The sequence below is a fragment of the Engystomops pustulosus genome, chromosome 5 (genome assembly GCF_040894005.1).
Source record: "Engystomops pustulosus chromosome 5, aEngPut4.maternal, whole genome shotgun sequence".
Taxonomy (NCBI): Eukaryota; Metazoa; Chordata; class Amphibia; order Anura; family Leptodactylidae; genus Engystomops; species Engystomops pustulosus.
The window spans coordinates 197,285,063-197,301,989 of record NC_092415.1 but is presented as its reverse complement, the minus strand read 5'-3'; the positions used below and the strand labels follow the sequence as shown (position 1 = coordinate 197,301,989).

At 44.0% G+C, this 16,927-nt stretch overlaps 1 protein-coding gene across 3 annotated transcripts in view; it reads right to left on the bottom strand.

The window, feature by feature from the left end:
* Nucleotides 1-16,927, bottom strand: part of CDK14 (cyclin dependent kinase 14) — a 317,114-nt gene that overhangs the window by 168,409 nt on the left and 131,778 nt on the right. For all 3 annotated transcript variants that reach the window (XM_072154286.1, XM_072154287.1, XM_072154289.1), the window contains one exon: nt 2,000-2,123. In XM_072154286.1, the coding sequence (XP_072010387.1) occupies nt 2,000-2,123 (124 nt within the window). The remainder of the gene's footprint in view (nt 1-1,999; nt 2,124-16,927) is intronic.

Below are 16,927 nucleotides of genomic sequence, written 5' to 3'. Positions count from 1 at the left end.
TGGACAGTGTAAGGGCGGGCAGGGACAAGAGGGTGACACCCATGAGGAATAAAAGGAACCCCCATCATTTAGAAATCTAATAAACAATGCTTTGTTTTCCACAGAGAATCACAATCCTCAAACCAAATAAATAGTCAATTTGTGGTCTAAAATATTTTTGGCAATAGCAATGGGGAAAAAATACGAGGCAAAGAGATACAAGATATATCGATATAAGACAAATACATAGACATGAGATAGATAGATAGATATGAGATAGATAGATAGATAGATAGATAGGTAGATAGATAGATAGATATGAGAGAGATAGATATGAGATAGATAGATAGATAGATAGATATGAGATAGATAGATAGATAGATAGATAGATAGATAGATAGATAGATAGATAGATAGATAGATAGATATGAGATAGATAGATAGATAGATAGATATGAGATAGATAGATAGGTAGATAGATAGATAGATATGAGAGAGATAGATATGAGATAGATAGATAGATATGAGAGAGATAGATATGAGAGAGATAGATATGAGATAGATAGATAGATAGATAGATAGATAGATAGATATGAGAGAGATAGATATGAGATAGATAGATAGATATGAGAGAGATAGATAGATAGATAGATAGATAGATAGATATGAGATAGATAGATATGAGATAGATAGATAGATAGATATGAGATAGATAGATAGATAGATAGATAGATAGATAGATAGATAGATAGATATGAGATAGATATGAGATAGATAGATATGAGATAGATAGATAGATAGATATGAGATAGATAGATAGATAGATAGATAGATATGAGATAGATAGATAGATATGAGATAGATATGAGATAGATAGATATGAGATAGATAGATAGATAGATAGACAGATATGAGATAGATAGATAAGTGATTTGGCAAACTCTTGCAGTGCTGCGTAATATGTGTGCGCTATATAAATAAAGGAATTATTAATTAGATAGATATGAGAAACATAGTAAAAATATTAATGGTAAATAGATAGATAGTTACTTTAAAGAAAATCTATCATCCAAATCCATTATGATAAACCTGGGGGACTTACTCATAAACACTGTGACTGTGGCCTCCTTTTAAAATTATGCTAATGAGCCAAAAGTTGTCTTGGGAGGGGGGGGGTGTTGTGTTACCAGAACCCCTCTGTGCTGTAGCTTCACAGGCTGTCACACTGTACAGCAGCACTTCCCCCTTCCATTATGTGAGATAACAGCAGGCAGAGGCAGGAGTTAAGTGCCAAGGGAGCAGAGGTAGGGGGAATACAGTGTAACAGCCTATGAAGCTAGAGCACGGAGGTAACACCCCACAGAACCCTTCAGGTTTGTGTGGAAAATTTCCTAACTTCGTAGATTTTCTTTAAAATCAGACAGTTTGAAACATTAATAAAAAATAAAATTTCATAACATTACTATGACAACCTAAAATCTAAGCTGTATATTGTGAGATTCCGTACCCGCACTCTGCCTTCTCTTATCCTCATTGAAAAAATGTGAATTTTTTTTTTATTTTCAGACCATTAGCAAAAAAAAAAGATATTAGAACACATTTAATCCTGTCGCGATCCCGTGGTGCGTTGTCCGACGTGGATTCGGTTCCGGCGCAGTTCATTAAGGTCGTGCGCCCGATATCCACCAGGTGTCTCTGCTGCGCCGAGGTCCGCCGGAGCTCACCTTCTTCTTCCCGGTGCATGTAAGTGCTGATCTTGCGACACATTTCCTTTTTTATATTCCGCAGTTTGTCCGAATCGGGTTGTCTGACGGCCACGTCCCCCCCCCCGAAATCCGATCACGGGCGCCAAAATCCAGGGGCAATTCGGTGCAAAATGGAAATATTCAGGAAATCAGACGAAAGTGCAGCGTTCGGACCCTTAGTAAATGAGCCCCAATATCTGAAGAACAGACAAAAATCCCTGGAGCCTTGAGCTTCCTCCTGTGTGTAACGAGAGAAGAGGTAATGGTGGTCTTACCAAAGTCGGCCAGCTTCAGCTCCCCCGTGTCACTGATGAGGAGGTTCTGTGGCTTCAGGTCTCGGTGTAGGATGTGGCCCTGGTGGATGTAGGACAGTCCTCGCAGCAACTGGAATAGAAATAACTGCAAGAGAGAGAACATTACACATTATATATATATATATATATATATACATAAATCTATACAATGTCTGATCTAACAAGAAGAAAGACCTGTAGAATTTCACACATCCTGGCAGTCCCCTACTTAAGGACACCCGACTTACAGACGACCCCTAGTTACAGACGGACCCCCCTGCCCCCTGTGACCTCTGGTGAAGTCTCTGGATGTTACTATAGTCCCAGACTGCAATGATCAGCTGTAAGGTGTCTGTAATGAAGCTTTATTCATAATCCTTGGTCCCATTACAGCCAAAAATTTGAAACTCCAATTGTCACCGGGGCAAAAAATTTTTTTTTGTCTGGATCTACAATTATAAAATATAGAGTTCCAACTTACATACAAATTCAACTTAAGTACAAACCTACAGAACAGATCTTGTACATAACCTGGGGACTGCCTGGTAGAGAATGGAACCTTTCCACAATTTCTGCCTAAATCTCTGCCCCAATGTGTGTACATGAGGGGTAACACTGTTACATGATGTGTAGTCTCCATTGTTTAGCCGATATACCCCCTGTAGGCTCCATCTCTAGTCCTCAGTGGTCTCAGAGCTGGTTACAATGATGCCTCCCATACACTGCACACAGGAGACAATAGCTCCTTTCTCTCAATCAGAAGCATGGACAGGGACATATAATGTACACAGTAGTGGATTATAATACTGGCGGCTTGGGTGGTAGCCCAGGGCCCAAGCCTTCTAGGGGGCCCATGACCACACAAACCACCCACTGAAGAACCTTGAAAGCCACTAAATCCTCGTACATCTGTTCCTGCTCTCAATGCACATGTACACAAGAGCTATTTTAGGACCTTTGAAGGTCCTCCGAAGGTCCTGAAACCACAGATTGAAAGCAGCAGAAGGGACACATCCTCTATTCCCCAAGATGCTGATTCTAGTACCAGATGTAGGAAGTGATTCCAGACTTGTAGGGGCTATAATATTCATGCAGCCCAGGACCCATGGGGGTCTTAATCTGCCCCTGACTGTACAGAGGTACTGATGGGGATTTAGTACTCAGGGAGAAAAATTATTCACTGCCTCTCACTTTTCACCTGTGAAATCCCCCAACTCCCCTCTTTGTAGATATAATGTAGGTCCTATATCATCGCGTCGATGCTTATAGAATGTACTGACCTTTACTACTATTACAAAGCAGTTGGAGGTCATAAAAACTTAAAACTAGCTGCAGCAGCCTCTGTCTGTGCCTGTGCTCTCCTCTCTCACCCAGCTCCTACCCAGTTCTGCTCTAAGCAAGCAATAGATCCAGTGTAGGCAATGCTCTGCGAGCTAAACAGCCTGGACTCTAGATTGATACATTGTACCAGACCTGTACATAGTGAGTCCTGCTCTCAGCTAAGAAGTGGAGGCGATTTTATTCAATGTTTAGCTCACAGAGCATTGTCTAGAGTGGAGGCTATTATATTGGGTGAGAGCAGGACTCGCTATGTACAGGTTTACTACAATGTATAAGTCTGGAATCCAGGCTGTATAGCTTCCAGAGCATTTTCTTGACTGTTTGCAATTATCACCGCTTCTCAGCTGACAGCAGGACTCGCTATGTACATGATTACTACTATGTATCTGTGCAGGCTGTTCAGCTCACAGAGCATTGCCTAGAGTGGATACAATTGTATCTACTTCTCAGCTGAAAGCAGCACTCGCTATGTACATGATTACTACTATGTATCTGTACAGAGTCCGGACTATTTAGCTTGCGGAGCATTTTCCAGACTGGATACAATTGTCACCACTTCTTAGTTGAGAGCAGAACTATTTTTTTAATAGTTTGCAGCAATGGAGTCTGACTGGAGTCTGGCCTGTTTAGCTCACAGAGCATTGTCTAGGCTGCATACATTTGTCCCCACTTATCAGCTGAGAGCAGGACTCGCTATGTACAGGATTGTTAGAATGTATCAGTCTGGAGTCCGGGCTGTTTAGCTCACAGAGCATTGTCCAGACTGTACACAATTGCCCCCACTTATCAGCTGAGAGCAGGACTCGCTATGTACAGGATTGTTAGAATGTATCAGTCTGGAGTTCGGGCTGTTTAGCTCACAGAGCATTGTCCAGACTGGACACAATTGTCCCCACTTATCAGTTGAGAGCAGGACTCGCTATGTACAGGATTGTTAGAATGTATCAGTCTGGAGTCCGGGCTGTTTAGCTCACAGAGCATTGTCCAGACTGGACACAATTGTCCCCACTTATCAGCTGAGAGCAGGACTCGCTATGTACAGGATTGTTAGAATGTATCAGTCTGGAGTTCGGGCTGTTTAGCTCACAGAGCATTGTCCAGACTGGACACAATTGTCCCCACTTATCAGTTGAGAGCAGGACTCGCTATGTACAGGATTGTTAGAATGTATCAGTCTGGAGTCCGGGCTGTTTAGCTCACAGAGCATTGTCCAGACTGGACACAATTGTCCCCACTTTTCAGCTGAGAGCAGGACTCGCTATTTACAAGGTTTGTTTTAGTTCACCAACAGGTTAGAACAAATCTGTCCCGAAATATATAGAAGACAGATGTGGTGATGGATATGAAGGGTCGTTGTCCTCCCCCTCCTTGGGTCGACGCTAGTTTATTGCTCCGTATTTGCGTAGTAATATTTGCGCCTTATCCATCAGACTTTTGCAGGGTTGAGAAAATAACAGGAAATATTCAGTTTTTCATTCTATCCCGTTTTCATTGTAGTAAGTAATCACTTCACAGCCGCTTCAATTACAGGAAGAGGAAAAAACTAATAAAGATATGGGAAACAGCAACCTCGTGTAGCTTTCATGTGAACCCTGCAATTCTCAGCATTGTCCGAGATACTAAACTTAGCTGTTTCATCTCAAAGTATTGCAACGCCAGACATGACCCATAGGCACAAGGAACATTGTATATGGAAGGAAGAAATCCCTTTTAATAATAGCCAGAGCCAAATCAAGACTAGCAAAGCTCATAGGTGAAACGTATATGGAAGATGCCAAAATATACTGTACATGTTGTGGGGTTTTATCCATATTGATGAGAGATCCTAGGATACTGTATCCCATGGGGATCTGATATCAGGCAGCATCAATGCTCAGTTGATTGAAGGGTTAATCCCAATAGCGACAGGCAAGGAGCAGGCAGTGAATGCAAACTCAAGAGAACTGCAGTACCATTCATGGCCACCTCAAAAATTATCGAAAAGTGGTAGCTCCCTATCTGATATTAGGACTTCCACTCATCTTATATATTTGATGTATACTTCAGAATCTACTGCTCATTTTTACTTTGTTTCCTTTTTACTGCAGTCACCTTACCCTGCTCTTCCTTGTACCTCTCAGTGTAGCAGCTGTAGCCTGATTTCACAAAGTTGGAGGCAGAGTGAGAGATCAGTGCAGGAGGCAGAGTGAGAGATCGGTGCAGGAGGGAGAGTCAGGGATCAGTGCAGGAAAGAGAGTGAGGGATCAGTGCAGGAAAGAGAGTGAGGGATCAGTGCGGGAGGGAAAGTGAGAGATCAGTGCGGGAGGCAGAGTGAGAGATCAGTGAAGGCATCAGAGTGAGAGCAGTGCAGGAGGGAGGGTGAGGGATTAGTGCAGGAGGGAGAGTGAGGGATTAGTGCAGGAGGGAGAGTGAGGGATTAGTGCAGGAGCGAGAGTGAGGGATTAGTGCAGGAGGGAGAGTGAGGGATTAGTGCAGGAGGGAGAGTGAGGGATCAGTGCAGGAGGGAGAGTGAGGGATCAGTGCAGGAGGGAGAGTGAGGGATCAGTGCAGGAGGCAGAGTGAGAGATCGGTGGAGGAGGGAGAGTAAGAGATCGGTGCAGGAGGCAGAGTGAGGGGTCAGTGCCGGAGGAAGAGATCAGTGCAGGAGGCAGAGTGAGGGGTCAGTGCAGGAGGCAGAGTGAGGGGTCAGTGCAGGAGGGAGAGTGAGGGATCAGTGCAGGAGGCAGAGTGAGGGATCAGTGCAGGAGGGAGAGTGAGGGATCAGTGCAGGAGGGAGAGTGAGGGATCAGTGTAGGAGGCAGAGTGAGGGATCAGTGCAGGAGGCAGAGTGAGGGATCAGTGCAGGAGGGAGAGTGAGGGATTAGTGCAGGAGGGAGAGTGAGGGATCAGTGCAGGAGGGAGAGTGAGGGATCAGTGTAGGAGGCAGAGTGAGGGGTCAGTGCAGGAGGCAGAGTGAGGGGTCAGTGCAGGAGGCAGAGTGAGGGGTCAGTGCAGGAGGAAGAGATCAGTGCAGGAGGCAGAGTGAGGGGTCAGTGCAGGAGGCAGAGTGAGGGGTCAGTGCAGGAGGGAGAGTGAGGGATCAGTGCAGGAGGCAGAGTGAGGGATCAGTGCAGGAGGGAGAGTGAGGGATCAGTGCAGGAGGGAGAGTGAGGGATCAGTGTAGGAGGCAGAGTGAGGGATCAGTGCAGGAGGCAGAGTGAGGGATCAGTGCAGGAGGGAGAGTGAGGGATTAGTGCAGGAGGGAGAGTGAGGGATCAGTGCAGGAGGGAGAGTGAGGGATCAGTGTAGGAGGCAGAGTGAGGGATCAGTGCAGGAGGCAGAGTGAGGGATCAGTGCAGGAGGGAGAGTGAGGGATCAGTGCAGGAGGGAGAGTGAGGGATCAGTGCAGGAGGCAGAGTGAGGGATCAGTGCAGGAGGCAGAGTGAGGGATCAGTGCAGGAGGCAGAGTGAGGGATCAGTGCAGGAGGCAGAGTGAGGGATCAGTGCAGGAGGCAGAGTGAGGGATCAGTGCAGGAGGGAGAGTGAGGGATCAGTGCAGGAGGCAGAGTGAGGGATCAGTGCAGGAGGCAGAGTGAGGGATCAGTGCAGGAGGCAGAGTGAGGGATCAGTGCAGGAGGCAGAGTGAGGGATCAGTGCAGGAGGCAGAGTGAGGGATCAGTGCAGGAGGCAGAGTGAGGGATCAGTGCAGGAGGGAGAGTGAGGGATCAGTGCAGGAGGCAGAGTGAGGGTTTGGTGCAGGAGACAGTGGAGCTGCCCTATACAGACATGGACATCCTGATATGTCTCTTCTTCAAAGTCCTATTGAGTGCAGGGACTAATATCTTAGCGACTTTTGGAACAGCTTAAAGGACAGATTGATTCCCAGAACTGCAATGTAGTGTAGTGGAGCACTCCTTTATTTTGTCGGCAGGAGTCCTAGTACCCGGAACCCCCAGTGAGAAGACATTTGACTACAATTTGTGCACAAGGGATAAAGACCTTGGGGGTCATTTATCTTATTTCCCCTTCCCTGAGCTCTTTTTGCGCCTTTTGTGAATTTATTTTTTGCACCTGATTTGTCTTTGTATTAGTCAAATAAAGTTTTTTTTGCGCCTCATTAGGCGCAAATCTTAAAAAAGACACAATTTTGTTGTGAAAATCATCACATTGCTTTTCCCAAGTACGGTCTGGACTGGTATGTTATTGCACAATTATTTGCACCCAATCAATGTTAAATAAGACGCAAACATCTGGGAGCAGGAGAAATATGAAGACAAATTAGACGTAAACCAGGATCACTGCGAACTGTTGGAAAAAGGCAAAAAAAATTGCCCAAAAACCCCAATGCACTCAAAAAGTCACTAAAATAAAACCAAAAAGGAGCATCGGACTAAGATAAATGACCCCCCTATATAGACTGAATACACAGCCTGTTCTCTCGCTATAGCACAGTCTGCCTCTCTGTACTGCACAGAGGTGATTTACTTCCATGATCATTTTGCAACTTTTTATAATAAAACCCAAACTATAGGAATAAGAAATATTGCGATACAGTGTGTGTGATCGGAGAGCTCATGGGAAACCTTGAGGAAAGTATTTAGTAGCCCGAGGAGAGAGGCTGTACACCATCAATCTGTACTTGCTATGTAACAAGCCCCTTGGATATGCGCCAATCACAGTCTCATAGTCAGGCAGTTTCTGTATATTTTACATCCTTGGCACATTGGAGGGGAAAGCGGAGAAGGTTTGATATAAGACTTGTGTGCAGTTGCCGCCGTTATCACGGTATTATAAATATTTAAGGTGCGCAAGCGACGAAGCTAAACTATTTAGAATGCCACAGAAAGTCTGGATACATTGTATGGAGTCTGAGCTTTTCCTTATAATATATACATAGAATATAGCAGTGCAACATTGTGCCTCATTATGCTAAATATATTAAACTGTGGCATAACTACTAAGGTAAAATGTGTATAGATGCACCATATGGCGGCACACACTGAGCCTACAGCTCCAAATAAAGATACAGAAACTGTTTGCCGGGATAAAAGGTTCTATACAAAAATTTCTGGGAATTAGCTAAGTATTGCCAGGACTTTATTATCATTGGGGATCCAATCTTTGGTAACTTCAATGGACCTTAATAGAGGGGTTACAGTGCTAAAGGCACTAGTGTATGATAAATGGGCCCCATTATGTTATCCATGCAACTTTGAAGAGGACCTGTCATGCCAGTTTGGCACCCTAAACCTACTACAGGTCCATATGGACCTGTGGTTTAGGGTTCCAAATCAGCCTTTATCACGTCCTTACATGGCCCCAATGTATTTATACTTGCCTACATGTAAGTCCAGCAGTGTCCGATGCGCATCCGAAACAGGGGATTAGTCCCCGACTTCATTGCCCAAGCACTGTACCACGGCCAAGCTGGGGTGTACTACTACTCCGGCTTCACTCGCAGCAGAGCGCCGGCGCATGGTGCTCAGGAGGGAAGGTAAGTATAAAAGTTTTTTTTTTTTAATTGTGCCCACATATTAACCTCAATGACGGTGATCTCATGAGGACCTGTGGGTGGTTTAGTGCCCCTGTATCGCCCTGACAGGTTCTCTTTAAAGAAGTACAGACATTTAGTACAGGTAACATAACTAAAATTTGCAGAAGACCTTAGTTAGCATGACTTATCCCATTGATTTATTGAACCATGCCACCCTGAGGCCAAAGGCTCAACTGGTAAGGTAGATGCAGCACTGATTTCATATGCAGATGGGAATCCTGGACAACCACTGTGCAAAAATCACTGTTTTACCCTACAAATTGGCACCCTGGACGCCAGCGGTCCTACTCAAGTGAATAGAGCTAGCTACAGTGGGTGGCTGGGTGACACTCTGCAGAATAGAACCAAGTAAGGGATGTAATACCGAATCAACACTCAATGGCTCCCCTTAACAATTTAAGATAGTGATATACCAAAATTCGTCTGCCTTTGACTGGGGCAGTGGACAAGCATATAGACCCCCTGCTAACCATATAGTGAAAATGATGGACACATCCAATTAAAATGTCTAATTTTGATAAAAACAGATAATTCCAGAATCCTTATCCATAAAAAACATACAGTTTTATTCTTTTTTCCCCTCTCTTCTCCAATAAAGGTAAAATCTTATTGCCTTCTAGTATTAATTATAAGTTAATAACTGTAGGCGATATTGATTCTGTGCCATAACTCATATAGAGCAATAATATGAAGCGTCAGTCATACCCCCCTGCGAGACCCCCTCAATAATTCTGTGCGTTGTGGGACATGTTCAGAAATTACAATGTGATGAAATACAGAAGTCGGGCGCATAAAAACAAGGGGGAATCACAGAGCAACCACAATAAACCTCTTCTTGCTTGCGGCAATGCGGATTGATCGTACGGTATAGCGAGAAATGAGAAATCCGAATATTCCAATTCCTTTTTCCAATTTGTAACACCGGCCCCTGGAAAAAAAAATCTGCTATCCCGACCTATAGATATTGTTGGCTGTTACAGGTTGGTTTCTACATTGTAGCAGTTTGTGCATGACACAATTTATCCAAAATTTATAAAGAGGTTTGCCCAAGTTTTAACAATGTATCCAATCCATAGGATACGGAATAACATGTTGATCTGCGGGATGTAACTGCTGGGACCCCACCGATTATGAGAACGAGGGTTGTGTTCCTCTGTGTGCAGCTCCATTCATTCTCTATAGGACTGCTAGAGACCCAGAGGCGGAACAGGACCCGAAAAATCCCAGACATTGTAAAGATATTCTTCTATCCATATTCATGGAGATCTGCTGTGTTCTCCCCTCCTTTACACAAACCTTAGATCGACTTGTATCTGGCTGTAAGGCAACTGGATGCAGCGGGAGCTCTCCCCCACTGCTCTTCCCGTAATAAGTCACATCAAGGTTCACGCCTATAGTTGTCTCCCAGCAGGAAGCGGAGATCAGAAGACGGATGATACCTGTGTTCTTGGCAAGATATCTACAGGAATGTTTATTTGGTAGCGGTAGAAGCTTCTGTAGACTGAGAACACTTTGGGCGAGTTTATATTCCGTTTACTTGAGTTATTGAAAAGTTTTTCTTTCTAGGTTTACTTTCTCCTTAAAAGGGAAAAGCCTACCCTCATTATCTTATCGTAGGTGGCCATAGCCAAGGCTTCCGACTCCAGGATAGAATAGGGTATCAACATTGACTCCTAGACAACCCCTTTAAAGGGGCTGTCCAGTCACAACAAGTTAGCCCCTATCCATAGGACTTACTGATCATGGGGGCCTCAAGGATCACGAGAATGGGAATCCACCATCTCTATCACGCTGAGGGAGATTGCCGAGTGACTGGAGCGTGCATGTACCACCGGACACTTCATTTCTTTTGGGGTACAATGGATCATCATTCTCATAATCTTGGGGGTTCCATCACTGAGACTTCCACAAATCAGCAAGACAGCCCCTATACTGTAGGACCAACATTTTGTAACTTTCATTTCCCCCAATAGAACATTTTCACCATCAAACCTTGAGACATGTGCCATGGAAATAATAGGTCCACTTCTAGATGTTCAGAGGTTGTGGTCACACCCAGGCCAAGGAGCTTTATAGGTCCTGTTGGGTGTCTACTTTCCATACAAGAAGACTGGAACTATAAGCGACACATTGGGGGTCATTTACTAAGGACCCAATTTGCGTTTTCCCGACGTGTTACCCGAATATTTCCGATTTGCGCCGATTTCCCCTGAATTGTCCTGGGATTTTGGCGCACGCGATCGGATTGTGGCCCATCGGCGCTGGCATGCACGCGACAGAAATCGGGGGGGGCGTGGCCGAGCGAAAACCCGACGGATTCGGAAAAACCGGCGCATTTTTTTAAAAAAAGTGTCGCGGAGCTTGCACTAACCTTCACTTGGAATAGGCCGGTGAACTTCAGTGCGTTCCGATGCTCTTCAGCGCAGCAGCGCCACCTGGTGGACGTCGGAGGAACTGCCTTAATGAATGGCGGCCGGACCCGAATCCACCGCAGAGAACGCGCTGCTGGATCGCGAATGGCCCGGGTAAGTAAATCTGCCCCAATATAGATAAAGGGATCTGCCCGCATGTCTTTATTCAGCTTGGGTTTAGGGCCCCAAAACTTTCTACATTACTTGGGTCAGTTGCCCCAATCTTAAAAGTCAAACGTGTAAGGCGGTGGGGGTTCATCGACTTGATTCTGCATTGGAAACCCTGGCGCATGCGCATTGCGGATAGTAAAGCTTTGAACATTGAGCTTTAAAGCTCCACATGCATTGAACATTGGGCGCATGTGCAGTGATGCAAAGTCTACTGACATTGGTTTTACTTTGCATGAGCAGATCCAAATCACCGAAGCCTGGCATACAGGTTTGGGACTCTTCATCCACATAAGGCATGCCAGCCGCCAAACTTACTGATATGGTGAGGAACATATTTTGCATTGCAGTCCAGCAGTTTCAAGTAACACCTTGAAGTCACAGCAATTGGAGGACCCAAATAACAACACTGCCCTTCAGGACATCCCATGTAAGGGGTATATAGAAGATTTGGGGGTATCTGGATTTCACAGTTTTCTGTATCTTTCTATAATAAAATTTGTGCCACCCAGGGTAGACAGAAGTGTTGGCTCCCTTCCTGCACAGGTTTAGGTGACGTAAAGGGGTCGTCCGCTATCACAAAACTTTACCAGGGTAAGTAAAAGACCATAATAGTTTGTGTTAAGCTGCCAAGACTGGGTCACGTGATTTGCCCCAAGGAGTACTTGGGACGTCTTGTCACATCCCGTATCCTGTTGACTTTTGGTAATGTTTGCACAACCCCTCCATCATAACCACTCCCATAGTAACAATTGGGGGAGCGTATGGATGTCCTTGGTTCCGTGCTTTCATCACCTATACAGTGGTTCACCTTAGTTTTTATGGCGCATGTACCTCAGGTCCAATGCATGCGCACTGAAGATTGGGCATACTTTTCCACTTCAGGCATCAGGAGTAGAGATTAAAGGAGCCAACTTTCGAGTTTGGATAACCCTGGGCAATCATACCCATGGTGTGCTAGATTGGCTGTTTCGGCACGGATCCGGAAATTTGACCGGGTCTTACATTCAAACCTGAACATCGGGTCCATTTATCTCTCAAAAGGAGTACCAGCAGCTGAATAAGTGAGTAACTTGACAAGCGATGGACACCTATAGGATTGGGTTATTTGGGACACTAAGCCTCAGTCCATGGGGTCCTATAGGTGGTTTACTGCCCCAAAACTCTGTGACGGGTTCCCTTTAAATCCAATATATGAAAAACATCTTAGACCAGGACACAGCCCACATCATTACACCTCCTTCCCGTCGATGGGCAGTGTACAATGTCCCAGTGTTCCAGTATATAATAAGTGGCCGTCCGCTACATGGAAAACCTTTGATAAATACATGAATTAGGTCTTTTGTGGGGCCCGGGGCTCCCAGCAGCAGGAGGTAGGAGCACGTCTTAGGTGCTGTATTCAGACCCGGAGCCTCTTTTCATCGTGCTGAGGACTCGAGCCTTGTGTAATGTGGTGAAGGGCTCTTGGATACAGGAGGAATTTGGAAAAGATTCCGATGGAATGTGAGCGAAGTGCTGAAGGGTCTGGCAGCAAAGTGACATTCAAGAGATTTCCTACAAATGTCATCAGCAGCCGTCCCGGAGCGGTGACAGACACCGGTTGGATCTGTACATTCCCTTTATACTTCTTTTCTTAGTCTGTTTATGTAGTAGAGTTGAGTTTGTCATTGAACAGTATTTTTTGGCGACTGTGACCCCTATTAATTTACATAAGTTGCACAAAATGGAGATTTTTGGTAGTTAATCATTCACCTTCTGCTCGGTGCAGACCTGAGAAGTCTTTCAGGTGACACTGCTCACTGTGGGAGAAGAAAGAAGCTAAAAAAAAATAATAAATGGGATAGAAAATTTTGCTCAAACCCCATATAATACAATAAAATATGATAACACAAAAATACTAAAACTTCGCCTTAGCCACCAGCTGCCGCTCACCCGATATCACAGAATATTAGGGGACTCTTGAGCGCATAAACGACGGCGTCTAATGGGGGAATACGACAAGAACAAATGTCATCCTGGATAATGGATTCTCTATGGCGTCTGTGACTTAATTTAGTGTAATATTACTTGGACGTGGGCGCACCTGCCTGCTCCCCCGACTGTGAACGGCTGAATAGTCACAAATAAAGAAGAAGATTCCCAGCACCGCGATCCCTGGCACCAGGCAGAGAGACTCAATCTAGAAACATGGCAGCACGTGTGAGCGGGTACAAGGGATACACATGCTGGTTACGTTACCTGGTTTTATTTGCATGATGTTTACTGTTTACCTGACACCGAAATCTCACAATGTCTGAAGTATGAGAAATAACACACTGCGCAAAACGGCCTGTGTCCCCCATAGCCGCTGCGTGCGTCTCCCCTGCATTGCTCCATCCTCTAATATAGTGAACATTGACACCAAAGTTGTGTCGTTCTTTTTTCTTACATTGAATTACACAATTCTCAGCTTAAGCAACTTCAGTGTTATTCATTTATCTAACTAAATAACATGGAATTAACACCAAAAGTAATGAATCAATGGGAAAAAATATCTATCTATGTAGCGCAAGCATATTATCAACGTGCCGCATTGTATCTATATTCATAGTTATCATCTATCACCTAACTATCTATTATCTATCTCATATCTATGTATCTATCTATCTCATATCTATCTATCTATCTCATATCTATCTATCTATCTCATATCTATCTATCTATCTCATATCTATCTATCTCATATCTATCTATCTATCTATCTCATATCTATCTCATATCTATCTATCTCATATCTATCTATCTCATATCTATCTATCTATCTCATATCTATCTATCTATCTCATATCTATCTATCTATCTATCTCATATCTATCTATCTATCTATCTATCTCATATCTATCTATCTATCTCATATCTATGTATCTATCTCATATCTATCTATCTATCTCATATCTATCTATCTCATATCTATCTATCTATCTCATATCTATCTATCTATCTATCTATCTCATATCTATCTCATATCTATCTATCTCATATCTATCTATCTCATATCTATCTATCTCATATCTATCTATCTATCTCATATCTATCTATCTCATATCTATCTATTTCATATCTATCTATCTATTTATCTATCATCTATCTATCTATCTATCTCATCTCATATCTATCTCATATCCATATATCTATCTATCTCATATCTATCTATCTATCTCATATATATCTATTTCATATCTATCCATCTCATATTTATCTCATATCTATCTATCTTGTATCTATCTATTTATCTATTATCTATCTCATCTCATATCTATCTCATATCCATCTATCTATCTATCTCATATCTATCTATCTATCTCATATCTATCTATCTATCTCATATATATCTATATATCTATCTATCTATCTATCTATCTCATATCTATCTATCTATCTATCCATCTATCTATCTCATATCTATCTATCCATCTATCTATCTCATATCTATCTATTATCTATCTATTATCTATCTAATATCTATCTATCTATCTATCTCATATCTATCTATCTATCTCATATCTATCTATCTATCTAGAAAAAGGAAAGTCCAAAGCAGCACAGGAAAGCAAGGGTGCAGCAGCCGTAGGTCCCTTGGCCGGGGTCCGTCTAGTTAACTGTAGGAAAGAGGCAGCACTCCGAGGTACGTAGAAAAGGGTGAAGCTTTATTCCATGTGCAACGTTTCGGCGTTTAAGCACGCCTGAAAAAGGCGCGTCGCACGCGGAGACAGTCAGCTGAGTTGAGTCGATGACTGTCGGACACTGGTGGGGGCCCCTTAAAAAGTGAAAGTGGTGGGGGCCCCGGGGCTAGAGCCTCAGGAGCCCCTCCTTTAATCCGGCCCTGCCCGTGACACTAATTTCTATCTATTTATCTATCTATTCATCTATCTCATATCTATCTTTCCATCCATCTAACCCAATCATCAGCGTTAGCTACTGTTGATCTGGGATGAATCTATCACTTTCAATCTAAAACTCTAAACCAGAACACAGATAAAAAGGGCTAAAGAAAATGACATCTACAAAAAATTATAAAAATGTAAGCTTGTGTGAATAAAAAAAACCCTTGAAATTATTTCTGAGAAGACGGACTACAATTTCCATGAGGCAATGAATATATTTCAAATCACAGATATGCAGAGCAGTTGTCATCTGGTGCAGGTTATACGGAGTCTGTAGACATGGGGGGGCGAGGCGGATCGGTATAATTATTTTGAAAAAACAAAAATTCTATTTAAAAAATTCTTACATTCTGTTTTATTTTTTCCTTAAAGGTAAATCGGCTACATAGCAGTAACGAGGATCGTCAGACAATAATGATTACATACAAAGACCTTCCACAGTCACAAAGATAAACTGAATGTTATTGATTCTTCTTTTGTAAAAAATAAAAAAAATAAAATGATGGCTCCCAGCTGTTGAATTGTGAGATGAGGAAGAATTATCTTTGGGTCAATGAAAAATATTCATTATATAGATCATCTGTAATTCAGTAGCCTTCTGAACCTCCTGGCTTCCCTTCTTATCATGTACTAGATCATGTAATACATCACTTCTCCTGCGGGGGAGCTGTAGGAGAATTAAACACCTGCAACCAAGTTCCTCTGCACACTATAGCTGATTGCTGTAGATTATGGGATGAAAACAAACTTACAACAGGCGTACAAGCTATGAATGATTTGCATTTACCAATGCAGAGTTGGGAATTGTGACTACTCAGTCCTCTATGCTGGATGGGTGGCCAGGGAGGAGCCGCCCGATGCAGGGTCGGGAATTGTGACTACTCCGTCCTCTATGCTGGATGGGTGGCAAGGGAGGAGCCGTCCGATGCAGGGTCGGGAATTGTGACTACTCCGTCCTCTATGCTGGATGGGTGGCAAGGGAGGAGCCGTCCCATGCAGGGTCGGGAATTGTGACTACTCCGTCCTCTATGCTAGATGGGTGGCAAGGGAGGAGCCATCCGATGCAGGGTCGGGAATTGTGACTACTCCGTCCTCAATGCTGGATGGGTGGCAAGGGAGGAGCCATCCGATGCAGGGTCGGGAATTGTGACTACTCCATCCTCTATGATGGATGGGTGGCAAGGGAGGAGCCGTCCGATGCAGGGTTGGGAATTGTGACTACTCCGTCCTCTATGCTGGATGGGTGGCAAGGGAGGAGTCGTCCCATGGAGCGTTGGGAATTGTGACTACTCCGTCCTCTATGCTGGATGGGTGGCAAGGGAGGAGCCATCCGATGCAGGGTTGGGAATTGTGACTACTCCGTCCTCTATGCTGGATGGGTGGCAAGGGAGGAGCCGTCCGATGCAGGGTCAGGAATTGCGACTACTCCGTCCTCTATGCTGGATGGGTGGCAAGGGAGGAGCCGTCCCATGCAGGGTCGGGAATTGTGACTACTCCGTCCTCTATGCTGGATGGGTGGCAAGGGAGGAGCCAT